Source organism: Canis lupus, chromosome 9, assembly GCF_003254725.2.
Source record: "Canis lupus dingo isolate Sandy chromosome 9, ASM325472v2, whole genome shotgun sequence".
Lineage (NCBI taxonomy): Eukaryota > Metazoa > Chordata > Mammalia > Carnivora > Canidae > Canis > Canis lupus.
In genome coordinates, this window is record NC_064251.1 from 34080170 (window position 1) to 34106487 (window position 26318).

The 26318-nt window shown below is 44.4% G+C and overlaps 1 protein-coding gene and 1 long non-coding RNA gene across 6 annotated transcripts in view; one reads left to right on the forward strand and one right to left on the reverse strand.

Moving 5' to 3' along the window:
- LOC112655188 (uncharacterized) overlaps positions 1 to 26318 on the reverse strand; it is a 27154-nt gene continuing 836 nt past the window's right edge. The window contains exons 2-5 of one of the 3 annotated variants that reach the window (XR_004818610.2): positions 21355 to 25896; positions 18397 to 18555; positions 9998 to 10227; positions 1 to 840 (exon numbers count right to left, since the gene is read on the reverse strand). This is a non-coding gene — a long non-coding RNA (uncharacterized LOC112655188). Of the gene's footprint in view, positions 841 to 4354; positions 5099 to 9997; positions 10228 to 18396; positions 18556 to 21354; positions 25897 to 26318 lie in introns of those variants that run through there. The other 2 variants (XR_004818611.2, XR_003133574.3) reach the window with 2 other exon arrangements.
- The window catches only part of LPO (lactoperoxidase), a 26621-nt gene continuing 16125 nt past the window's right edge, over positions 15823 to 26318 (forward strand). The window contains exons 1-4 of one of the 3 annotated variants that reach the window (XM_049114127.1): positions 15823 to 16031; positions 19870 to 19947; positions 21066 to 21148; positions 25592 to 25752. In XM_049114127.1, the coding sequence (XP_048970084.1) occupies positions 19945 to 19947; positions 21066 to 21148; positions 25592 to 25752 (247 nt within the window). In that variant the 5' untranslated portion in view covers positions 15823 to 16031; positions 19870 to 19944. Of the gene's footprint in view, positions 16032 to 19869; positions 19948 to 20780; positions 21149 to 25591; positions 25753 to 26318 lie in introns of those variants that run through there. The other 2 variants (XM_049114126.1, XM_025440151.3) reach the window with 2 other exon arrangements.

Below are 26318 nucleotides of genomic sequence, written 5' to 3' on the forward strand. Positions count from 1 at the left end.
AACATCTAAACAATCCATTTTTCAAGGAAGAAGCCATAATGGAAATTAGGAAATATCTTGGATTGAATAAAAATGAAAATACAATGCATCAAAATGTTGGGTATGCTTCAAGGGAAATTTAGCATAAAATGCTTCTGGGGTTCATGAGTGGCTTAGTCAGTTAAGTGTCTGCCTTCAGCTCAGGTCATGATCCCAGAGTCCTGAGATTGAGCCCCACATCAGGTTCCCAGCTCAGCGGGGAGCCTGCTTCTCCCTTCCCTCTGCCTGCTGCTCTGCCAGCTTGTGCTCTCTCTCTCAAATCAATCAATCAGTCTTTTTAAAATGTAAAACAAAATGCTTCTATAAGCAAAAACCTTTCAAATCAGTAATCTAAATTTCAATTTAGATTGAAATAATAATTACTAGGAAGAAAATTAAAACCAAAGTAAGAAGCAGGGAAAGAATAATAAATATAAGAGCATTAATCAGTTAAATAGAAAACAAAGACAGTTTAAAAAAAAAAACTACTTCTGGAATGGTGGAGGAAGAATCTCAAAAACCGACTTCTTCATAAAAGCAGTAAATGGCAACATTTATCCAAATCAACTTTTTTAGAAATCTGGAAATTAACCAAAAGCATGCAATAATCCAAAGAGCATTTATTCAAGCAAAACAGCCAAATTTCAGTAGGAACAATGAGATGTGTGGCATCTTAATTGTCCTGTTCCTTCTTTCCTCTCCTCAGCTCAAGCTTACAGTGAACAGCCTTTTCCCTGAGGGGGAATGTCAAAAGCACCAACATTGCTTTTGTTCAGTATTGCACTTGTTGAATACTGCAGCCATTTGAGGTGATGATAATACCTGAAACAAACAAGAAACTAACTAAAAAACTTGAAAGGAAAAACTGGAGACTGATAAATGTTCATGAAACTTTTCAAAAGCTGTGGTATGATCTTGGAATTCTAGAAGGCAACACACATGTGCAGGGTGGTGTGTATATCCAGGAAAGACATGATTCCTGAATCTCTCATCTATATATATGTATATAAGATGATAGACAGATAGACAGATAGACATATATGTATAATGTTTATATGAAAATAATTTTTATATAAATATGTTCAAAGAACTAAACTGTCTGAAGAACTAAAGGCATGTATGAGAATGATGTCTCACCAAACAGAGACTATCAATAAAGAAATATAACTTATTGGGATCCCTGGGTGGCGCAGCGGTTTGGCGCCTGCCTTTGGCCTGGGGCGCGATCCTGGAGACCCGGGATCGAATCCCACGTTGAGCTCCCTGCATGGAGCCTGCTTCTCCCTCTGCCTGTGTCTCTGCCTCTCTGTCTCTCTCTGTGTGACTATCATGAATAAATAAATAAAATCTTAAAAAAAAAGAAATATAACTTATTTTTTAAAAGAATATAAATTCTGGGGTTGGTGGGGTCAGAGAGAACAATAAAGGAAGTGAAAAATTCACTGGAGAGCCTCAGTAGGACATTAGCACTAGCAGAAGAAGGAATCAACAGACTTGAAGATAGGCCAATTAGTTATTCCCATACCCAGACCCTGGTTTCTAACTACCATACCATTCTGTATTACAAAGCAATCAGGGATCATTAAAGAATTGACTCCCTGAAAGAAGCAAAATGGAACTTCTTAGGCACCTCTGGGCTAGGGAACACCCATCAGCCAAGAGCAATCCTGAGATAGGTGTGCATGTAAGCAGTTGGCAGTCAATATGCTCAGCAGCTGGTCAAGGGGACCGGGGCAGGGCACCAACAGCATCCGTTATAATTAAGTTTGAGGGAGGTGATCCTAAGAAACACTGGTATGGGAGTGGAGCTAAACCTAGGCCAACTTACTCAGGCCATCCCTATCTTTCCCTAGTCTCTTCCAGGCAGTGTACCCACGGGTGGAATAGGCGGTACCACATGGTTATTTGCACACTGACATTACCAGACTTGGTAAGAGAATAAGATAAGTCAGCAGTACCCAGTACTCAGCTTCTGAAGCAGTTCATTCATATGCCCTAGTCAGATCTCAAATGCCTTTTCCCAAGAAATATACTCAGTTTTTGATTATTAACTGCTTTTTATCTTGGGCAGCCCCATTTTCCCTACAGTCCCTACAAGTTAGCCCAGGTCTTCAGTGTTGTGTCAAGGCTTGGAGCAATAGGAGTGTTCTGAATTGTAGGAGTCTTGATGACATCAGCTTCTACAGCCCCTCCCCCTCCAAGAAGTTTCCATTTTTAGAAATATAGAGATTTTAAACTTCGCCTTCCATGCTCCTTTCTTTCTTGGTATCCTCCTAGAAATGTAAAGAAATTAATGTCTTCAAAAAATTCTAATAAGCAGCAGAACTTTCTGCCACCTGCAGGCTTCTTTCAAGTTTAATCATATTAAAGCCCACTGACTTTCCTTGAATCAGCAATGAATTTTTGAAAGTCTATATTCATAGCTACATAATAATTTTGAGTTGAGTTTTTGGCTATTCTCTCAAAAAAATCATTTGGCCACAGCTACTGGGGTTGAAACTAGGGGGTGATGCAACTTGCTTTGAGTAAGGATTCTTAGCAATGCTGTCCAAGCCCCTAAAATGTGGTAGGTATGAGTTTATTCCACAATTCATCAATTCATTCATTCATTAACTTAACAAATATTTATTGCTGGTCTTCTACGTGTGGGGCACTGTGTTAAGCCCCAGGGACATACAGTCTCTGACTTCATGGAATTTACATTATGGTCCAGGTAGATAGTAAAGAAAAAAGTAAAACATGGTACAATATAGAGTGGTCAGCTCCATGAAGAAAATTAAAGCAAGGAAAGATGGTAAGAATGCCAAGAGAAGAGTTTGAAATGTTTTTTAAGGGAAAGCATAAAAACACTCACTGAAACTGTGATATTTAGGTAACTACCTGAAGATGGTGATGGAGCAAGCAATGTGGATATCTGGAGAATGAGCATCCAGGCAGAGGAAACAGTGTGAAGCTGGGTGGTAGAGCATGGTATACATCGTATTTATTCTCAATTGTATTATGTGAATTATTACAATAGTGTGCATGGTTAAATTGGATCACTCCAAGTTTCCACTCAGCAAAGCTGATGAGAAATCCAGTGTCAGCTGGTACTGGCAGCCCTTCCTGCTTGCTGGACTTGGAGTCATGTCCCTGGGCCTTGGAAGGACATCCACTCCATTGTCGTCATTACTGGGATAGTCATGGCCTTCTCTCTCACAGGAGTGGGCTACTTTGTGCTCATCAAGCCCATCTTCCTCATGACTAACTTGGTCCCCAGGATGGCCAGCCTTTGGGATTAGTCCCAGGTATCCATGTACCAACTCATCAGAAGTCCTGTGCCATCTGGGAAAGCTGAGTGGGAGTTACAGTTCCCTGTTTCTGGGCCCTGCATCTCCCAGGTGACTAGCAATCCCTCCAGCCCTTCAGGCTTCAAGAATCCAAGCCATTTCCTCTCTACTGTCCCTTCTGCACTGAGTACCTCAATGGAGTTCCCTAACCTTTGTGAGCTAGGTTTGTTGGGTATAGTGGTGGTGGTGGTAATGCTGCTCCTGGTGGGTGGGTGGGTGAATGGTTGGCTTATTTGCTTTCTTGTGTAAAACAAAGGGTTGTTAATTTCCCAGGAGGCAAGAAAAATTCAATCCACCAAGACACAAGCTTTAATTGCTTTCTTGAGGGAGGGTGGAGGGGAAAATACTTTTATTCTTTCAACAGAAGAAAATAGAGTTAAGGTCTCAGTCAGGTTAATCTGCCATATAAGTATCTCTGGAATCTTGTTCTGGCTCTCCACTGCCAGGATCACTGGTCACTATCCAGTAGCTCTTGCCTACTGGATACCACCCGACCTCTCTGTCTCTGGTCCCCACTCGATTCTTCTCCATACTGAAACTAGAGTGACCTTTCTAAGACAATAATCTGATGAGGTTTAAAATCTCTTTGCCAGTTAAGAGACTGGCATGTGATCCAATTCAGATCAATGACATGTGAAAAGAGTCTTGCCAAGATTTCTGGGAAAGCTCTTCTTTTTCTTCTGTGAGATTCTCTGCCTTTCTCTGAATGTGGTTGTGTGCCATCTTACCTCCAAAGGAAGGGTAAAGGAAGTCAGAGTCATTGAGTTAAGTCAACCCTGAAGACTGTCTTATCTCTAGACTTCCTGTTAGAGTTTTTTCTTTTATATATATATTTCAGATGATCAAAAGTACGGAACAGACATTGGTTGCAAAATAATGTAAACGCACATAATACTGAAATGTGCACTTAAAAGATTAAAATGTTAAATTTTATGTTGAGTGTATTTTACTTCAATGAAAAAAGTTACAATAGAAATATGGAACAAATAGTATAATGGCTACTTGTGTATCTAGCATCCAACTTGAAAATTTCCCTATTAATTAGGCTAACTTGAGTTGGATTTTTGGTGACTTGGACCCAGCAAATACATGCTAGGTAATGCAGAATTTGGTGGCAATAAGTATGACTGTTGCAATGAACAGATCTTAAACTGATGGAATTGGCTGATCTGAAGAGATGGGCTTGGTCATGGGCTGGAAAGTCAGCAATCCTTTTTGGGTGGTTGTGATATACTTGGTTTATCTGCCTCTTGAAATTTAATGGGAAATTAAAAAATCTAGGGATCTTGTTCAAATGAGGATTCCAATTCAGTAGGTCTAGGGTGGGGGACCAAGAGTCTACAGTTTTAACAAACTCCCAGATGATGCCAGTGTTGCTGATCCATGGACCACACTTTGAACAGCAAGGAGTTAAACCAATATACCCTTGAGGAGGGACCATATACCATGCAGGCTGTTGCATCAGGAGGATGGTGGAGAAAATTCAGGATGTTGGACTGTGTTAGCAACTTACAGCCCTGGGTAGGGTTTTATGAGGGACATTCTTTTTTTTTTTTTTAAGGGTTTTTTAATTTATTCATGAGAGACACAGAGACAGAGGCAGAGACAAAGGCAGAGGGAGAAGCAGGCTCATCACAGGGACCCCGATGTGGGACTTGATCCCTGAACCCAAGATCATGCCAAACACAGACGCTCAACTGTTGGGCCACCCAGGCGTCCCATATGAAAGACATTCTTAGCCTCACACTGGCCTGTGTGAAAACAGAGAAAGAAGAAAATACATTTCTGTTAAGAAAGGTTCTCACTCTGTGAACTGCAATAAAGAAATAGCTGAAATTGTAATAATGTGATTGTGTCTATCTTGGTCACCTTTTTAGAATGTGCCCATATTTATATCCATATTTAGAATGTGCCCATATCCATATTTATAGAAAATACAAGTGAATGGTGAATGAGAACTCACTATTTTAAAAAAAGCTGCTCAATAATTAGAACCAGCTGATCTGTCGACTAAACTTTAATTGAAAAAAAAGGAAAAGAGAGAAGCACCCAGCAAAGAAGCAGGTTGCTATGTAAAGCAATGAGGTCCCCAACCCAGGGGTTTTAAGCTGTGACTTGGTGGCCATCAAGGATGATCAAGGATGGTCAAGGATGAGGAAGAGTGGTGCTTCTCCAGCTTTGATGTAAATAGGTATTACCTGATGATCTTGTGAAAAATGAAGATTCTGAGTTGGTAAGTTTGGGATAGGGCTTGGGATTCTGTATTGATAAACAGCTCCTAGAAGATTACAGTGCTGCAGGTCCTTGGACCACACTCTGAGTATACGGAATGCAGTGGGAAATCCAATGATAGGTAGAAAGTTCAACTAGGTTATTCGTTTCCAAACCTGGTGCATGTCAGACTCACCCAGGAGATTTATTAGAAATAAGGCTTCTTTAGCTCCAATGCCAGAGATTCAAATTCTGTAGATCAGAAGCAAGCAAGGCCTGGACATGTGTATTTTTAACAAGCTTCCCACTAAATCAGACAGTCTTTGGGAACTACTGAACCAGAACAGAAGCTTCCTAAATGTATTTCAAACTCTAAGCTTCCTTTTTTTCAAGAGTCCAACAAATATAAATCAGGATGGGACAAAGCCAGGTTGACAGTGATTCTCCCACTGTGTTTACATGGTAAACAACACAAGGTCAAAACATTTCCCTGTTTTAAGAGTCTACATTTACACTCACTCCCTTTCCTAGGGAGTTGGCATTTTCTTTCCATCCTTTTGCAGAGTGACTTCCATTGTGCTCTAAAAATAGCTACATTATTGATTTCTTGAGCTCCATCAACCTACTGTGCTACAACATAATTATGTTGAAAAGAGGAACTTCCACCATGGGTTTCTTGGAGAATTTTCCAAAAGACAAAAATAGCAAGGAAATCTAGGCTTGTGTGACACATTGAAAATATCCCACAAACATGAATAATCCAAACTGGGCTTGTTAGAGCCATGATCTCTTGCTCCGGATGCAGCTGTGAGCAAGAGTTGCAGAGCCCTAATCTGAGGCTATAGAGTTTTATTTTGTAGATTTAATAAATTCCAGGAGGATAGAATCAGAGACAGTGATTCCTGTTTTTCTTACCTGCTCATCACCAATATCCTCTCTTGTGACAGAGTCACATAGGGAAGGGTTTGTGGAGATGGCAGAGACTTGGTCCTAGACCTTGGGGCTGGAGAGAGCCTGGACATTCATGGCACTTCAGGGGATCAGAGAAGGGCCCGTGAATAGGAAGGAAGCAAAATCTAGTGAGGACCATGATGCGCTACTGATGAGAGCCTGGAAAGATGCCAGTGTTAGGGGAGGCCTGTGAGATTGGCCCTGGCAGGTGTCTTGGCAGGTGGGCACAGGCCTAAAGGAAGAAAGTAGGCAGATTGACGGCTGTTTCTGGGTGATCTGCCCACAGTCCCATCAGTCTGGGTCATATGTCCCTCCACTGTCTTCCTAATGCACAAGGCTGTTCTCAGTGTGTGCCACCTCTGTCTGACATCTTCCTTCTACTCCTCTATGTCCCTACTTAAGCCCACTTCCCTTCATACTTGCCTCAAATATCCCCTTGCTCAGGGCAGCTTCCTTTACCCTCATCTATGTTAGGCCCCTGCCACATGCCTTCAGAGCATATGTTCCCTTATTGTCTGCCATTTTCACAGTTGTAGTTACACAATTAAAAGTGTGATACAAAGGTGCCTGAGTTGCTCACTCAGTTGGGCATCTGCCTTCAGCTCACGTCATGGTCCTGGGGTCCTGGGATTGAGCCCCACATTGGGCTCTCTGCTCAGTGAGGAGCCTGCTCCTCCCTCCCCCTTGGCCCCCCATTTGTGCTCTCTCTTACCCTCAAATAGATAAATAAAATCTTTTTTTTTAACGTGTAATTTTTAAAAATCACTGTCAAGTTCCATGAAGGTAGAAATCCTATCAATCTTGAGTCACAAAGCATCCCCAGAACTTAAGAGCCCAGCACATGGTAGGCACTTGCTCAATAAATGAACAATTATCTTTTTATATGTTTTTCTGCTCCACTAACCAGTGAACTTCCTAAGAGGAAGAACCCAGACTCAATTTATCTTTGTATCCTCAGGTAACCCAAACAATTGCTCAATGCATAATTATTTGAATTGTACTGAACTGAATTAAATTATCAGGAGTAGCAGTGCCCCAGGGAGTGGGCTAGAGTCCAGGGGGGAAATTCCAGGGTTTGAACAGGAGAGGGTAATGGTGAGGCCATCAACTCAGGGGCCCAGGTATTTTGATTTAGGTGGGCCTCATAGGGTCTGCAGTCAAAAGAGAAGAGAGAAAACATAGGTTGCTATTGGCATTGCAGGCTGGTTTTAAGATGTAAGGCTAGGAAACCCTGCAAAGCTATTTTCCAGGAGACAGGCATCACCAGCTTTGCAGAAGCCAGGCCCACAGGGACTTCTGAGAGGTGGGAGCCATTAGCCCAGGTTGCTGGGTTCAAGGGCAGCTATCTGGGCCAGCTGCTGTCCCTAGGCCATGAACATCCACATCTCCCAAAACCAAGAGCTGGCTTCTTGGGGGACAGGATGGTCCTCCTGGTTCCCTTTACCTCTCTCTTTCTCATCAGACAGTAGGCAGGCCATTTGGGGAGGGGGTGTCCCCACAGTCACTAAGACGTACAGGAAGTCCAACAGTAAAAGCCAAAAAAAATTTTTTTGCCATTTCCCTCTTTCACCTCTGTGACATGCAACTCAGCAATGAGGACACAGGATTTAAGCAGCTTCCTTTCTTAGTTTCAGCTTTGGACCCTCCTTGGGACTATAAGTGGAGATTTATTTATTATTATTTTTTTAAATTTTTACTCATTTATGATAGTCACACAGAGAGAGAGAGAGAGAGGCAGAGACACAGGCAGAGGGAGAAGCAGGCTCCATGCACCGGGAGCCCGATGTGGGACTCGATCCCGGGTCTCCAGGATCGCCCCCTGGGCCAAAGGCAGGCACTAAACTGCTGCGCCACCCAGGGATTATAAGTGGAGATTTAGAAGATGCCAAGGGAGCACAAAATGTGATGTCTCAAGGACAAGCTCACGCTGCAGTGGCTGCTCACCCACCATGGCTAAGAACTCATCTTGATAACCATCTCGTACATGTGACTCATGCTTTATGTGTCTGCACACATGACCTCAGGTGTCCCTCGCAGCACCCGATGATACAGGCTGCTGCTTTCACTCCCTTTTGCCAGTGGAGGTAGCCCAGGCTCAGAGGCCAAGTGACCAAGTGACCAAGTGACAGCTACTGACCTGGATTGTTAGGACCCACTCAGTGAGATCTTCTGATCCCACTCCAAGCTCAACCTCTGTGACTCCAACTGCCCAAACTAGTTGGACACTTCTCCAGGGGAGCAAGAGTAGCCCAGAGAACATAGGGCACAGGCTAATGTGGCTCATATTGGGGTGTCTGTTTCAGCTTGATGTTAAGTAAATTTAAAATTTTTATATAAAAACCAACACAGTTAACTTCTGGAATAGGACACAAAAGGAAAGCTTTTTAAAGTTAAAATGCAAGATCTCAAACTTCTGGTTCATAATAATGTAACCATGTGGGTTGATTAATTGTGACAAATGTACCACAGTGACATAAGATGTAACATCCTGGATCCTGGGTATGGGTATGGGGATAAGGATGGGTATATGGAAATTTGTACTATCTTTGCAGTAATACTGTAAATCCAAAACTGTTCTGAAATAAAAATTCTATTAAAGGAGCACCTGGGTGGCTCAGTGATTGAGCATCTGCCTTTGGCTGGGGTCATGATCCCGGGATCCAGGGATCGAGTCCTGCATTGGGCTCCCCGCAAGGAGCCTGCTTCTCCCTCTGCCTGTGTCTCTGCCTCTGTGTGTGTGTGTCTTTCATGAATAATTTTTTAAAAAATCTTTTTAAAAATAGAACTTAAAAAATTCCATTTAAAAATGGGATACCATTAAAGAAATTGTAGGATCTCGGGTTTTTCCAGGGGTACCTGCTCAAAGTCCTATTTTGTTTGAGGTACACAGAGGTGATGTTTAAAAAGCCTTGCCCGGGCAGCCCCAGTGGCTCGGCGGTTTAGGGCTGCCTTCAGCCCAGGATGTGGTCCTTGGAGACCCGGGATTGAGTCCCACATTGGACTCCCTACATGGAGCCTGCTTCTCCCTCTGCCTGTGTCCCTGCCTCTCTCCTTCTCTCTCTCTCTCTCTATGTGTGTCTCTCATGAATAAATAAATACAATCTTTAAAAAAATAAAAAGATAAAAATAAAAAGCCTTGCCCATGCCCTGTTGTTTGCAGAGTAGAAGAACATCCTACAGCATCCCAAAAAGTCTGTATTTCTTGAGAGAAAAACAAGAAGATAGAACAGTAAAGATTCTTTCACTGCCCTCTCCAGACCTCTGTCCCCTTTTAACACTGTAAGAAGAATGACAGGCACCACCCCAGGTTCCCACCAGAGTGGGAAGGATGCTATTACAGAGTTGGCTTAAGCACCTCACCCTATTCTAGCCTCTACAACAATCTTCCAGGGCATGGTATCCTTGCACACCCCCAAATCATCTGGGTGGGGCCCCAGCAAGAAGTAGTGAGAACTCATCCACTTACAGTTAGTCTGGGAAGTACACACCTTGGCACCCAGCAGGCACCACCCACGAGTGGTGGGCTAGTCAGCAGGGGAGCACGGCGCCTTCTCAGAGATGTCCTCCATCCAGCACAGACACCTACGGATGCAACTCTGCAAGATTGGGGGCACGTGGGTCCTGCTGTTTCTGAAAGTTTCTTCAGCCATCTGGGAAATAGGCGTTGAAGTTCCGCCTTAAAGTTGAGAAACGGATTCAAGCTGCTGTTTTCTCCCAACTATAAAAGGACCAAGACTCAGATGTTCCTTATGATCATTTGGCTCTATTTCTGTGTAGCTTAGGATGGGCAGTGGGGCTCTAAGTTGGGGGAAGTGAAGGAGAAAAGAGAAAAACCCAGAATTGATTTCCTCAAGCTACACCTTAAATAGTCACAGTCTTTGAATCAGGCCAGGAAATGGTTTCCAGACACCAACTTTAGGATTGACAGTCAAGAACTTGAACTTGAATGACTAATGTAAGCCACTTACAGTTACATATCACTGTCATCATCTTTCTAATCAAAACAAATATTAATGATTTCCCAATATAATTTAGAGCTCGTAAGATATTGATAATCTAATTTTGGCAACAGAAAAATGCATAAAGAGATCATAAGTAGGAAAAGCAAAGGGGAAAGAACCAATTGGCAGTGCTTTCGGGAGCTTGGCGGGTAGGAAAGGCTTCATAGAAAAGATAGGGCTTGAGCTAAACATTGGACTTGGACAAGAAGGGAGAGAACAAAAGAGACATGGAGGACAGCCGAAGGAAAAGCACAGGAGCAGGAATGTGCATAGCATGTTGGAGAAAAGGAGTAGGTGAGTTTGGTTGGAATGGAGAACCTAGGTAGAGGAGTGATGTGTGATGGGCTGAGAAAGATAGAAGGGGAGGCAGGATAGAAACTTGGCTAAAACCTGAGACTTTGTCCTTTGTGTAGTGGGAGTTCTGTGGTGAAAACTCTAGTGTAGAGGAGGGCGGGGATGGAGAGAAGGGGTGGCACGGAGACCAGTGAGAAGGTGTGACACTGGAGCAAAACAGGTAATTCAGTGCAGAACCAGAATGTGAGGAAGGCAAGGAAGTGACAGATGCAAGAAATTTATGAAGGACAAATGGATAAGAGTTGGTGACCAAGATGTGAGACAGAAGGAAAAGAAAAAGAAAGAAAAGGAGGAGGAGGAGAAGGAGAAGTAGGGAAAGGAGGAGGAGGGAGAGGAGAACCGAAAGAGGAGGAGGAGAAGAGTAAAAACACCTAGGACTCTCTGGTTTCTAACTTGGGTGACTGAGAGAATGACCACATTCCCAGCAGAAATTTTCTTACCCTTTCTCAACAAGATTCCTCTCATTCTTTAATTTCAGTTGTTCCTCAGAACTAAAGAAAACCCCCTCCCAGCTGACCCTGAAAGTAAATAATATAGGATTCTGGTCCCCTATTTGTGCAAAGAGAACCTGAGGATCTGGGATTTGTACAGGATTGTACAAAGGGGCAGAAGCAAACTGGTACCAAGACCTACTGGATCTGATGACGGAATGCTAAACATCAGAGCCATCAGAAAGCACCAGTTATTGAGTGGATCCACCTCTCTTTTCAGATAAGTAAACTGAGGCCTGCAAATGAAGAGTGACTTCCCCAAGGTCAACAAGCTAAGACTAGAACCTGGCTTGCTGAGTCTTACTCCAGTGCTCCTTACTTTTCCACTTGTTCCTTCATGTTTCGTGTATGTGTGTGCATGTTCTTTTTTTTTTTTAATTTTTTTAATTTTTATTTATTTATGATTGTCACACAGAGAGAGAGAGAGAGAGAGAGAGAGAGAGAGGCAGAGACACAGGCAGAGGGAGAAGCAGGCTCCATGCACCGGGAGCCCGATGTGGGATTCGATCCCGGGTCTACAGGATCGCGCCCTGGGCCAAAGACAGGCTCTAAACCGCTGCGCCACCCAGGGATCCCGGTGTGTGTGCATGTTCATACGCATGTTTGCTTGAGCAACAGGGAGCACTTATTGAGTGATATTTTCTCTGTGGATTTACCACAAAGCATACCTCAACAGACTCCTCACATAACAGTGATAATAATTTAAGGTTGCTTTTGTTGAAAATCCTGAGTTTATTTTTTTTAAGATTTTATTTATTTATTCATGAGAGAACACACACACACACAGAGAGAGAGAGAGGCAGAGACACAGGCAGAGGGAGAAGCAGGCTCCATGCTGGGATCCCAATGTGGGACTCGATCCCGAGTCTCCAGGATCATGCCCTGGGCTGAAGGTGGTGCTAAAACACTGAGCCACCAAGGCTGCCCTGATCCTGAGTTTATTCATGACATATATGACAGTTAGCTTATCTCCCCATCTCTACCCCAACCATACTGGATTTATTTGGGGGCATACTGAGTTGGCTGAACTCTTAGATCTATGGTTTCTCCTAGCCTTATCCCTACATTACACTGCCAAGGCAGGGAACAGATCTGATGCCTTTTTCATCTGAAGCAAACCTACCAAAATTCATAATTTGCAAGCTAAGAAGAGAGAAGATTGAGAGTAAGAAGAGGAAAAAAAAATACTGAGACATTCATAAGGCCAGGTGCTCAATGAATATCCAAGAAGACAAGAGATTAAGAGGAAGGAAGGAGAGATAGAACACTAGTGGGAAATAGGAGAATGGCCTTGACAGAAAAAGAAAAAAAAGGATTTTCATTTGATGAAGAGAAAGAAGGGATAATATTCTTCCCACTCCACCAGATTCCTGGGAAGGCCCTGAACAAGACCCAGCCCTTTAGTTCTCAGCTGTGCTGTGACTAGTTAGAAAAACTCATTGATACTAAGTTTGCCATTCAGGGTTATATTATGTCAATCTCAGGAACCACCAAAAATCCAATGAATCCTCCACTACAAAATACTTAGAGAGACAATGAAGCCTGCTAAGGGACGCACACAAATTATCCCAGACATTTTTATCTTCCACAAATCCCTCCTTGCTCTGAAGGGGGCTGCCTGACAATGTGCCATCCCTCCCAAGGGCCCATGCTGCCCAGATACAGCATTCAGAGAAGCTTAATCATCTCTACCCCACTCTAGAAGCCAGGGTAGCTTAAACCAGAGTACCTGGGTTCCTCCTTCTCTAAGGCAGAACAAATGGATGAGGCACAGACAGGGTAAACATTGGCATATGGAGGGGTGCCTAGGTGGCTCAGTCGGTTAAGATTTGATTTCAGCTCAAGTCATAATCGTGGGGTCATGAGATAGAGCCCTGCATCATGCTCTATACTCAGCAGGGAGTCTGCTTGAGATCCTCTCTCTCCCTCTCCTTCTACCCCTCCTCTCTGTGTTCTCTCTCTCTCAAATGAATAAATAAATCTTAAAAAAAAAAAAAAACTTACATTCGCATACAGAGCCATGCTGGGGACAAGAAGTCTGTTTGGTGTTCTGAGAAATAACAAAAGGAAATGCATTTTAGCCAAGAAAGAAAAAAAATAACCTGCTCAGGTCTGAATGACAGCCAAGACACTGGGAGATGGGTGCAAACAGACAGCTGAGGAAGGGACTGGCTAGGCTTCCAAGGAAGGTGGTATCTGAAATCATAGGGATGTGGGGAGGCCATGGGACAGGGTGAGGGCCATGATCACCTCATAGAAACAGAGTGGCCACTTTGTCACTGACCATGAGTGTTCCTTTGGTCAGCCAAAGATTTTGTGTGCAGCCTTCAGAATTCTAATTCTGGGGATGCCTGGGTGGCTCAGCAGTTGAGCATCTGCCTTCAGCTCAGGATGTGATCCTGGAGTTCCAGCATCGAGTCCCACATTGGGCTCCCTGCAGGGAGCCTGCTTTTCCCTATGCCTGTGTCTCTGCCTTCTCTCTATGTCTCTTATAAATAAATAAATAAAATCTTTAAAAAGAAAAAAACAAAACAGAATTCTAATTCTGGAAGGTGATAAAGGAGAGCCAACTATGTCTGAGGTCAGATGGACTTTATCTTCATTTCCCAACTGCTACTGCTCTATTACTAAAATACCCTGGAATCTCTGTGCTTATATAAGAGAATCTGTTGGCCTTTTTAGCTTTCTACCAAACTTCCTGTCTTCCTGTCTCCATTTCTCAGTCCAGCTTGCCATTCCCTAATAGGGAGATAACTAACTCTGCTAAACAGATTTACCTAGATTGAGATAAGTCCATGAAAATATGTCATCACATGTCAGCTAAGTTCTAAAAACACAAATTAGCCACAAGCCAGTTATATGTCCACTGTGACTGCCTCCAGGTATACTTTGTGCCAAAAACAAAGGAAGGACCATAGTGGTCTGTAGCTGACACTGCCCCATACTTGCCCATTACAAAAAAGGTCAGGCCTAGGACATATCATATCTTGTCATAAGATGATCAAGACCTAGGGAGAGGGGTGCCTAGGTGGCTCGGTGGTGAGTGTCTGCCTTTGGCTTTGGTTGTGATCTTGGGGTCCTGGGATCAAGTCCTGCATTAGGCTCTATGCAGGGATCCTGCTTCTCCCTCTGCCTGTGTCTCTGCCTCTTTCTGTGTGTCTTTCATGAATAAATAAATAAAAGCTTAAAAAAAAAAAAAGGCCCAGAGATAGTCAAATCTGACTTGTGCTATTACCCTGACTCCAGAAGTTCACTGTACATTGCACATAGGAAAGTGGTGTTATCCCACAGGTTTTCTAGAAGAAAGTTCCATCTCGAATCAATTAAAATCAACTAGGTCAGGATTCATCCAAAGACACAGCTTTGTTAACCCATAAAGCATAAAACTCAGAAGCAAGAGCCTTAAGAAGCATGTTCCAAAGTTCAGAGAATGGTCAAAAAAAAGAAAAAGAAAAGAAAAAGGAAAAGAAAAAGAAAAAGAAAGCAATGCTTGGCTGAGAAGCAGAAATGTCTTTCAAAGAAAACAAGAGGAGGCTGACGTCCCACACTCATGTTTCCTGGACAGCTGCCTTTTTCTGAGATTCCCAGTTCATTTGCCTGGGCAAATCACAAGAGGAGCAGCTTTTGACTATACTCCATCAGCTGGAGAAAAGGGATATCAGTTTTTGGAAGGTAAACCCAGGGATTTGATGTTTGGTTGTTGAATTTCTGACAGTATCCCAAAGTAGTTTCAACCCCTAGGTATAATTTCATAAAGAGCTTATGTTTTAAATTGTCTGTCTGTAAACTACAATGGGATGAAATTTTATTTTCTCCGAACCTTCCTGTTTCCTTCCTGTGTGGATCTAATGAACTTGAAATTTCAAACTCATTGGGGATAGGGGTAGTATATAATATCATATTTGGGCTTTGAATCTCAGATAATTGGTATTTTTTAATGGGCCACACTATAGAAGACATGAAGTCATAGACTCATAATAATCATCTAAACCAACTATAAATTTTGTAACTAGAGAATGTGACATACCAGAAGATGGAATGACTTGCCCAGAACCATATAATGACAGAAGCAGGGACTTAATCTACCACTCTGGCAACAAGTCCAGAGTTCTCACCTCTTTGGTGGCCAAAAAGGGGACACTAGTTTGAAATTTTGACAAAAAAAAAAAAAAAAAAAGTCAGCATTTTAAAATTGCTTTAAATCCAAAAAGACAAATCTATCTGCTCCTACAAAGTAGGATGAAAAGTAAGGGAATGATCAAAGGGCAGTGAATAAATGAATGGGGAAGAGAGCCATTCAATTGTTCCTAATTTTAAGAGCTATTCAGATCCCACAAAGGGCTTAAGAGGAACAAGCATGCTCAGAGTTTGGAGTTTTGCCTTCCATGACTACAGCAGACCATGTATTTAACCTTGAAAATGGGAAGAAGGGGTTCTACTTTACTCAGTCAGTGATATTGCGTCAACCAATCACCGCAGTTTCCTTGTGCATTTGCCTGGAGTCATAGGGTGTTTCCTGCTGAACCTGAATGTCTCCTCCTAGCCACATTAGCCCCTCAAAATCTTTCCTTCTGGGCCTTTCCCAGAAATAAATTCTTGGTGGAAGCTATAAAACACCAGCTCCTCCAAGCAGAACAACTCTGCTGGCTGCCACCAGAGGCCAAGGCACTTGGCAGGTAAGATTCATTAACTTTAATCTTTCCTGACTTCTGCAAAGTTGATGATGAAATTTCCTAAAGGCTTCTCAGAATCTTGCTACTGCATTTAGATTTGTCTTCATTGGCTATTTTCTGGTGCCAGATTTGGCTGCCACTATGGCAATTCATCCCTGTTTGGCATAAGAGAGAATGTGATTAAATCCATTGAGGGGCAAGGCAGCTTTTCTGAGTCTGAAAACAGGCACAGAATCATAAACTCTTAGGGCTAGAAAGTACCATGGACCTCTCATCCGTCCATTTAGAAACTGAAGCCTAAGAGATAACACACAGAGTTGGGGATAAATAGTAACAGTAACAGATAAATAGTAACAGATAAATAGTAACAGAATAGTAACATCTCAAGAATGCCACATGCTCCATATGGCATTCTTGAGACCAATGTGCTATCATGTTATTCTAAACTACAGTGAAAACTTTGCAGTGTTTTAAGGGTTTGCTGAGCCAGGGCTCTCAGATTTTTATCTTGTTTCCAGCATCGAATGTCTGCTATTTATAGCATATCTGAACATCTAGTTAGCCCTGAATGTCTAGTCCCAGTGCCCTTTCAGTGCCCTTGCAGACACTTGAATCTCCATAAGACATATGAATTGGAGCAATATTAGATGGGTTTCACATTGGAAGAATGAAGGTTGAATCATACTGTGTTTTATGTGATTGGGTGTCCCAAACCCTGTGGCTGAGGTGGGGGATTGTTTCTTCTGAAAAGATCTTGATAAGTATTTTCTGTTCACTATTTTCCTCTTGATCCTGGAGCTGCTCAAGGGATGATGGTGTGTTTGTTGGTTTTCCTGCTGGCTCACCCACCACCCTCAAAGAGCTCTTGTCACTTATGGAAAAGAATCCTACTGATTCCTTTCCTTCTCAGGTGTTCCTGCAGCCTGTCTTGGTGACTTCTCAGCAAATCTGAAAGCCGTCTCTGGTAGGCCTTTGCACTCAGAGTGTGGTCTACAGACCAGCAGCATCAGCATCTCCTGGGAGCCTGTTGGAAGTACAGGCTCTCCAGCCCCTTCTATGACCTTCTGAGTTAGAATGTGCATTTAACAAAGTCCCAGGTGAATAGCAGGCACATTAAGGTGTGGGCTAAGGGACTATCACAACCCTCACCCTCTGCATCCTCCAGATGCTGAACTTCTCTGCCTTTGGAGTTTCATTCATTCAGCATATACCCAACACCTATTATGTACCAACAATAGGCTTGGGCATGGGAAAAAACAAAAGTAAATAGCTGTTGGGGAGCTCAGGGTCTGATAGGGGAATAGAACATGAAAACAGTGATATGTGATATGACTAGAGTACTATGGCAGGACAGGAAAATGAATGACTTAACTTTGCTTGGAGAAATCTGCTATACTTCATAGAGAAGGTGGCATTTGGCCTGGTTGTTGAAGAATGAATAGTAATAGTACATCAAGCAGGGAGGGCTCTGCATAAGACAGTGTGAGTGGAGGCAAGGAATTATGGACCAGCCTGCCATCAGAGAGGCAGAGACTGTGACTCTGTCTCCAGATAATGCTTCATGCCACAAGGAAGTTTCCAGGCTTCCAAAGGGCTTGGAAAATGATTTCTTCATTTAGCATGATGATAAGAATGTTGATAAATATCCAAACATCAAAGAAGCCTTTTGCTGGCCTCTTAACACTCTGAAGCCCTATGTCCTCCACTCTCTGCTCTGCTTGGCTCCAGCTACAGTGTCCCCACAAGGTCCAAAGATCCTCCAGGATCTTTTAGCACACCTTTTTTCCAGGGCAGTGGCATGAACTTGCTTGCCTGGCTCTGCTTTCTGTCCTACATCCTTCCTTCACATGTACCAGGGAAGTTGGCCAAGACATGGAAAATAATTTGGCTTTGGCCTTGAGGTCCCTCTCCTACTTCCCACTGAGGGGAGTATAAAGGGGATTCCAAGGAAAGAAGACAAATGAACATCAAAGTTGTTTCTCCTGTTCAGATTTCTCAACTGTCATGTCTTCAGCTATATTTTTCTTCCTCAATCTATCTCAGATGATGCCTTTTTTCCATAGACTAACGTTTTACTTTTTGTTTTTAATCTATTATTAGTCATTGAAAGAGTAGTATAATGAATACTTGTGCGGCCATCAGCCCTCTTTAAAAATCAATGATATGGTGGTTGCCAGGGGCTAGGAGAAGAGGGAAAAGGGAGTTGGTCTTCAGTGGGTATAAAGTTTCAGTTTTGCAAGATGAAATAGTTCTAGAAATCTGTTGTACAACAATGTGAATATACTTGTCCCTACTGTACTGGATGGTTAAAAATGGTTAAGATAGTAAATTTTATGTTAGAAGCTTTTACCAGAATTTTTAAAAATACCTTTTACTCCAAAGCCATCATCTTTGTGTTCCTGAAAGGGCAGATTTCTGCTGGCTCAATGGTCTCCTCAAGTCACAAAGAGGAGGATTATGGTTCTACTTGGGGTCATAGAAGTGTAAGACAGGATCTCACTGAGGGCCAATTATTTGAGAACTCCTCCTGGAAAAAAAATAAAAGTGCCAGGAAGAATCTTGGCCAGAAAGGTATATATTTATACTTTGCCTTTTTTTTCTAAGTTAGCTTACAAACTATATATTCATACAAGATAAAAGTTGGTAAGGGAATCATAAAAGGACAGAGGGAAAGACTGGGGGAGTGTGGACTGAAATTACCTCTAGATACACAGTTCTCTTCTGGGCTGGCCTAATTCAAGGGGAGAGTATCCGGAGGGTGTCCAGAAGACCACCTGGGTGGCCTCTCAGGCAAAGATCCAGAACCATAATTTCTCTTAGGAAGCTTCTAATAGATACAGAGGGGACAGCCAGTCTGAGATGTTCTTCTTGGGGTGTTTCTGGAATCCAACCAGTGAATGCATACGGAAGGGAGAATCTGTACTCACTTGTGAAATCTAAGAGATTCACAAGTGTCAAGAGCCTATGTCTGTCAAGAGCACAGACTAAGCACAGACAGGATCATTCCATCTGCATGCCATGGGTGCTCCCCTGGGTTGGAGGTAGAAGCTCCTCAAAAGATATTTTGGTTCTATTCCACCAAACCTCATGAACACTCTAAGCCCCAAAGCCTCTTATCAGCAAAAAAAGCTGCACGAATTTTAGTCTGATGATTTAGGCCCAGGGTTAAAACACACAATGAAGTGGTTAATCTAAGTGCTGGAATCTCTCCTGGCAGACTGGGACACAGCTGTGGGCTCGGGGGAACCCTGAGCTTTGTTGTAACTTTCATTCCTGTGCTCCCATATTGGCTCTTTGAGGAAGTGGGAAGCTCCTGCTGGTTTCTGAAGGGAGGAGATGAGTGTCTGATGCAACACATCCTCAGGGGAAGGAGGAAGGAGAACTCCAAAGACATGCTCCAGGTCTGGTAACAGCATTTCTCACACCTGGGACAAGATGGGTGCAGGATTTCAGGTCACAGGCTGTCAGGGCAGAATCAGACATCCTGAATCACTTGGTCTGACCCCCTCACTTGACAGGCCAGGGGACAAGAGATGTTAAGTAACCTGCCTGATGCCACAGAGCTAATTATTATAGCAAATGCAGAACTACACCTCAGGACCTCTTGACCCCGAAGCCTGAGTTCTTTCCCTTCCAGCACTGCCTCTTTACACATCTGCCAGTAGCTAGCATGGGTCTGCACAGATGGTAGATGCTGACTTGGTTATTGTAGTTTCCCCTTCTCTGCTCCAATATGAGGACATCTGCTGTTCCCTGGGCCTTCTCTGCTTTACTATCCCTTTCTGTAGAGCTCCCATTGGAGCTCTACAAGGCTTACACATGATCCTGGGTCTCATTTCAGCAATGCGGGTCCTTCTCCATCTCCCAGCTCTTTTAGCTTCCCTGACCTGGCTCCAGGCTGCAGCACTGGTCACAAATGGTAAGTGTCCCCCTGTATAGGTTTCCTGGGACTACTATAACAAACTGGGTGGCTTAAGACAACAGAAATTTAGGGGCACCAGGGTGGCTCAGTTGGTTAAGTGGCCGACTCTCAATTTCGGCTCAGGTCATGATCTTAAGGTCCTGGGATAGAGTCCGCGTTGATCTCAATGCTCAGTGGGAATTTTGCTTCAGGATTTTTTCCTCCCTCTCTCTCTGGCCCTCCCCCTACCCTCTTTGGAATAAACAAATCTTAAAAAACAAAACAAAAAGAAAGACAACAAAAATTTATTTTCCCACTGTTTGGGAGGTTAGAAGTTCAAAATCAAAGTGTCAGCAGGGTCCTGTTCTTCTGAAGGCTCTAGAGGAGAATCCTTCCTTGCCTCTTCTTAGCTTCTGGTGGCCCCAGCAATTCTTGACACTCCTTGGCTTATGGCTGCATCAGTCCAATCTCTGCCTGTCTTTACACACTTCTCTGTGTGTATCCTGTGTGTCCTCTCCTCTTGCTCACGCTGATCCTGTGCCTTTATGACCTCCTATGAATTAATTACATCTGCAAAGACCCTATTTCCAAATAGGGTCACATTCTGAGGTCCTGGCTGGACATGTATTTTGATGGGACACCATTTAACCCAGTAGACTTCCTTTGTTCAGAGAATGCATCCTGCCTCTCCCCCATGCTCCAGACTCCAATGCAAGTGAAAGCAAGAAATCCTGCCTCCACCCTATACCATCCCCTTCTCTACTTCAGGGCCCTGATCAGCTAAGCCCTTTGATGGACTCGCTTAAGCAACTACCTCATCAAGAACCAGAAAGATCCCTGCAGCCCAGTAGCCCGAATCAACCTGAATGGTCACACAGCTTAATCCTATCCCTGGGTATTCTAGTGGACTCCTGAGGAGCAATGTTGACATCTTAAGGAGGATCGGAGAGCATTCTTCCCATTCTGTGCTTTTTCTCCTTGAAGATTTTTGTGAATGTGTCCTAATCTCAATCTTCTGCCTGCTTAGATTTGAGAGGTGGAGGGAATGGCTGAGAAAGAGGGAGACAGAAGCAGAGAGTACCTCGAAGGAAGGGTGTCAGATACTCTGCTCCTTGTCCCTCCCCCTCCAAGCACAGACCACCAAGATTGCTGCCATCTCTGATGCTGTGAGTCAGGTCAAGGTCGAAGTCAACAAGGCCTTCCTGGAATCCCGGACCAGGTATGTGACACACACACACACACACACACACACACACACACACACACACAGAGCATACCTCCCTTCCTAGGCTTCCTGCTAATGACAAGCACATCTAGGCCAGCCTTGACAAGCCAGTGAGCAAAGCAGTTATACAAGCTGTGCTACCACCACCCCACCTCAGAGTAATATCCCACAAGTCCTAAAATCCGTAGCCTGTAAATCACCTCGAAGAAGATGTCTGATCTAATCCTATAAGCACTTTCTTCCATGTGGCCGAATGTTTCCCGGGGTCATGCGTTTCAGTCTCAAAAAGCTTGTAGGTAGAATTTCTCCATTCATTCAACTCATATGGACTGACTTAGGTCCAATTCCCTAGAAGTAGAAACTGAGACGTAGATTCATGTGCAGGTGACTTATTAAGAAGTGCTCTCAGGAAAGCTGTAAATGAAGTGAGGGGGCGAGTTGCAGAGGTCGAAGGAGGAAGTTAAGCAAGGATTGGCTAGTAATCACACAAGTAGGGTTCAGGTGTGAGTCCTCAGCAGCTGCATCCAGGGCAGCTAGGGACACAGCACCCCAACCCCATAAAAAGATCCAAGGGTGCTTGGTGACCCCCACAGGGGTCACCAGCAGAGTGAGCCACCGTCCAATCACATATAGGGGTTGGGATCTCCAAAATAAGCAATGCAGACTGCATCCCTGCCCTCAGGAAGCCCATCCAGCTAAAGCCAGACAAACAAGAATAACCATTGTGTTGAGCAGAAGGCAGCCTTATTCCTTCCTCTTGCTGTCCCTTTGCACTAGAATGGAGGCTTCCTTCCTCCTTGGCCTTTGAATGAACTCTTAAGCAGTCCCAAAACTGTTTATCCTGACTTTTAGATGACAATATGTGCTCTGGTCACTTCTAGTCCCAAGAACAGTGTCCTTTCAGGAATTCAAATGTCAGCATAAGAAGGCAAAGCCCAGAGTTTCTTGCCTCCCTCAGCTCAAAGCTATGTTAGGCTTCAGTGAGAAAAGGGAGCACAGTCGGCTCATCCTTCTTTCCTGGGCTGCTCCCTTTCCCTCAGCACAGGCTTCTGATTCTTTAGGGGTTAGGCTGGGGAAGGGAGGAGAGATACCAGAGAGCAAGGTCTAAGTCACCTCATAACTTAGTGCTTTGTGGGAATCAGAAGCTCTTCCCCACCTTGGGCACTTGTCAGCTCTCTCAGAGATTCTGCTGCCAGCTCCCTGACCCAGAGAAGTCTCTGGCCAGTAGCTTACACTGCCAACCCTTAGCCTAGAAGTATCTGGCTTACTCTCTCACCTCCCTATACCCTCTTGAGCCAGGTCTCTTTTAAGCAGGCTTCAGAAGACTAAAAGCTTGGCCCTGCTGCCAGAGGATATGTGGATTTTGCCCAGGGCTGCCCTGTCTGGCAAATTCTATCAGGTGCATAGTGCCAGACAGCACTTCTTTAGGCTCTTTGGGCAGATATCAACCACTGGCCAGGACTCTAGGACACACAATCAAGCCCTCCTTTTGAGATCCTTGTCACAGAATTAAAGCACAGAAGAAGCCCCATGGTGGCAGTAGTGAAGTGCCTGGCATTTCAGGAACCATCTCCAAATGAAAAATCTCTTTCCCTCCTTAACTTCAATCCTTTTCTAGCCTCAAGGTGGGGATACAGTAAAAGCCACAAAATTAGTGTTCATCACCTCCTTTGCAGGTTGTGTACAGGATGACCAGCCCCACTTTGGAATTCATCCCCACTGGTTAGTTCTTGGACTTAGGGGCCTCACAAAGACATAAAGAATCACACATTAACATCTCATTACATGACACAAACAATCCAAAGAGTCATGATTTGTGAACAGGATAGTGAAGAGAATAAACAGAGCAAACAGTTAACTCTAGGTCAGGGATCAAGGAAGCCTGGTGGAGGATGAGAAGCAGCTAGCCATGTGGAGAGCCAGGGGGATAGCATCCCAGGGTCTGGGAGGGGCAAAGGCAAAGGTGCAAAGGCAGGAAAGAGCTTAGGGGGCTCGGGAAACAGAAAGAAGGCCAATGCTGGTGGAAGTGGTAGGTGAGGGGCAGCACATAGAGGTGAAAGAGAGAGGTGGATCCTGAGGGCCATAGAGTCAGAAAGCAGATTAGTGGTTGATGGGTGTGGGGAGGTGGGAGGCAGGGGAGAAATTGGAAATGACTACTTAATGGGTATGCGGTCTCCTTTGGGGGTGATGAAAATGTTTTGGAACTAGACAGAGTCAGTGAAGGCACATAGGAGCATGTGTGCAGTAAACTGATGGATTCATCCAGGTCCCAGGGTGAGTCGATGAAGTGTTTTAATCAGAGTGGCATGGTTTGCCTCTCCTAAAAAGTTCACCGCAGCAGCTGTGTGGGGCATGGTCAGGAGATGGGGAAAGGAATGGGAATAAGGGCAAGGGCCCAGTCAGGAGGCTGTGGCAGCTGTCTAAATGAGAGGTGATGGTGGCTAGGGTGAGGGTGTAGGTAGGGAGATGGATAAAGACCTCTTCCCAAACCCTGACTGCCCCCATGGAGCCGAGCCCTGAGCAAAGTAGGAGGTAAGTCTCCAGGGAATCAGCATTCCGGGAGGAGAGCCACACAGAGCTCAGGGCAGAGAAGGACAGAAGGCAGCATGAGAAACCTTGCATGGGACCTTCCAGATGGAGCCCTACAAGGCCCAACAACTCACCTTGTTTATGGGGTGGGGAACCCTTTGGGTGCTGGCTCATGAGGATGGTGGTGCTGATGCTAACACACCCTGAGTGCTTATTCTATGCCAGATGCAGCTCTAGCTGCTTTACATTTCTTCCTCCCCCAAATCCTATGAAGTGCTGACTCCAACTACATGAAATAGCTTGTTGTTGAGGGGAAATGATCAAATAGCCTGGTTCAACCTAAGGTTACTGTCCTTATCCTCATTTTATGGATAGGGAAACTGGGTACAGAGAAGTTGAGTAACTTGCGCAGAGGCACACAACTAGTAAGTGGCAGGAGTCAAAACAGCCAGGGTACGGTCTTGCTTACTAAGCTCAAACTCTAGGCCACTGCTAGCTGATAGAACTTTGTGTGATGCTGAAATTTTCTATATCTGTGCCATCCGATACAGGAACCACTAACTATGGTTACTGAGCACTTAAAATGTGGCTCGTTCCAATAAGGAACTAAATTTAATTTCATTTTAATGAAGTTCCATTTAAATAGCCATGCTTGGTTAGCGGTCATCATATTGGACAGCACAGTGCTCTGGGCCACTGGGCCATACTGTCTCTTGCAACAGCAGCCAAAAGACAGTCTGGTTTCTTTTCTTGGGTTCTTTTTTATTGTGGTTGGGGGAGGCTGATTGGGGGTAGGCCTGCTGATTGGAGCACAATCATCACAGTCGTCCTTATGCCTGTCCCGTTTGCCCAGGAAGTCCCTTAGCTGAGACATCATGCATCTCACTCTTGGAACAGCTAAGAACCTGATCCATAGTGACAGGCCAGGTATTGCAGCCAGTGAATGGTACCCTCAAAATAGAGCTGTATTTTGTGAGAATTTGAGCCACTTCCAACATTTCAGAGTCTAGAGCCATAGACATAATCTCACAGAACCCTTCTTCTTCCACCCAAGGAGACTGAGGCACAGGGATGGGGTGGGGGATTCTCATGGGGGGACTTTTCTGATACCAACTTGCAATAAGCACTCTGTGTTGTCACAAACTTCTTAGGAGCAGGGATTTGGGCTTCTCATTTTACACATTGGAAATTAAGAGTAAAAAGGCTGAACATCTTGCCCCAAAAATGGCCAGCAAGAGGCATGATGCTACAGCCCACATCTAAGCAAACTTCACGCTAATTCTAGGGCCAGATGAAATTAAGGATGTTTCCAATGGAAGAACTACAGGCCCACTATGCCTGTTATTTCTAGAAGTTCCTTAGTCTGTATCAGTATATCCAGGGCTTGGGTGTTTTTAAGTTTCCCCAGTTGACTCTGACCTGGCCAGCACAGCTACAAGCCTCCAATTTTTTTTAAGACTTTATTTATTTATTCATGAGAGACAAACCAAAAGAGGCAGAGACATAGGCAGGGGGAAAAGCAGGCTCCCTGTGGGGAGTGTGATGCAGAACTTAATCCCAGGACCCCTGGATCACGTCCTGAGCCAAAGGCAGACGCTCAACTGCTGAGCCATCCAGGAGCCCCAAGCCTCTGATTCTAATTCAGGAAGTGCTCACCTTCATCTGCCTGCCCTTTCTGAGAACCAGACACATAAAGATGTTTCCTCCTCCCAGAAGAGATTTTCCAGAGGCATTAGGGGGAAGAGTGAGAAAAGAGCACAGGGCGTGCTTGTCTCCTGCGTGCTGCCCCCCGCCCCCCCCCACACACACACCTGCGGCTCCTCCCCAGACACCTGTCACTTCACACCTCTTCCACAGGGTTGGAGCTGGAGGGCTTGGTCCTGACTCTCCCATTGCTCTCCACTGCAGGCTGAAGACTGCCATGAGCTCCAAAGGGCCCACCACTCGACAGCTCTCGGAGTACCTCAAACATGCCAAAGGCCGGGCACGTACAGCCATCCGCAACGGGCAGGTGTGGGAGGAGTCCTTAAAGAGGCTAAGGCAGATTGTGGCCTTGACCAATGCCACAGGTACAGAAAACCCACTGACCCTCTGACAGCAGGAAAGGGCCATCTCCCTGCAGGAGAGAATGGAGGCCTCCAAAAACTGCATTCCCTATTAGGAGCACCTCCTGGGATGGGCACTCTCAGCTCTCCCTTCTCAGAATCGCAGACCTGTAGAGCAAGGAGGGCAGAGAGGACAGCTGTGCCAGCATGGGACTTTTTTTTTTTTTTTTTTTTTTTTTTTTTTTTGCAGAGAAATGAACGCAGGCCCAGCATGGTCACATTGCCAAATCCAAATGAGGAGATATTCATGCTCTTTGTATAATGCCATCTGTAAGGCCTCTGTCCAGAGGAAGTACTAAAGTCAATAAACACGGGCTCCCTGTCCCAAACCACAGTGCCACCACTACCGCCTATAAAGGAGACATTTAAGCCACCTGTATCAGGGGGATTTACTGGGATTAGGTCACAGGAGATGAGATTTCCATCTTGTTTGGGGTAATGTGGAGCTGAAACAATGAACTAATGGATTGATCATGACCTCCTCCAACCCCTCCACTCCCACCCCTACCAAATGTCACAGCTCCTGGAGG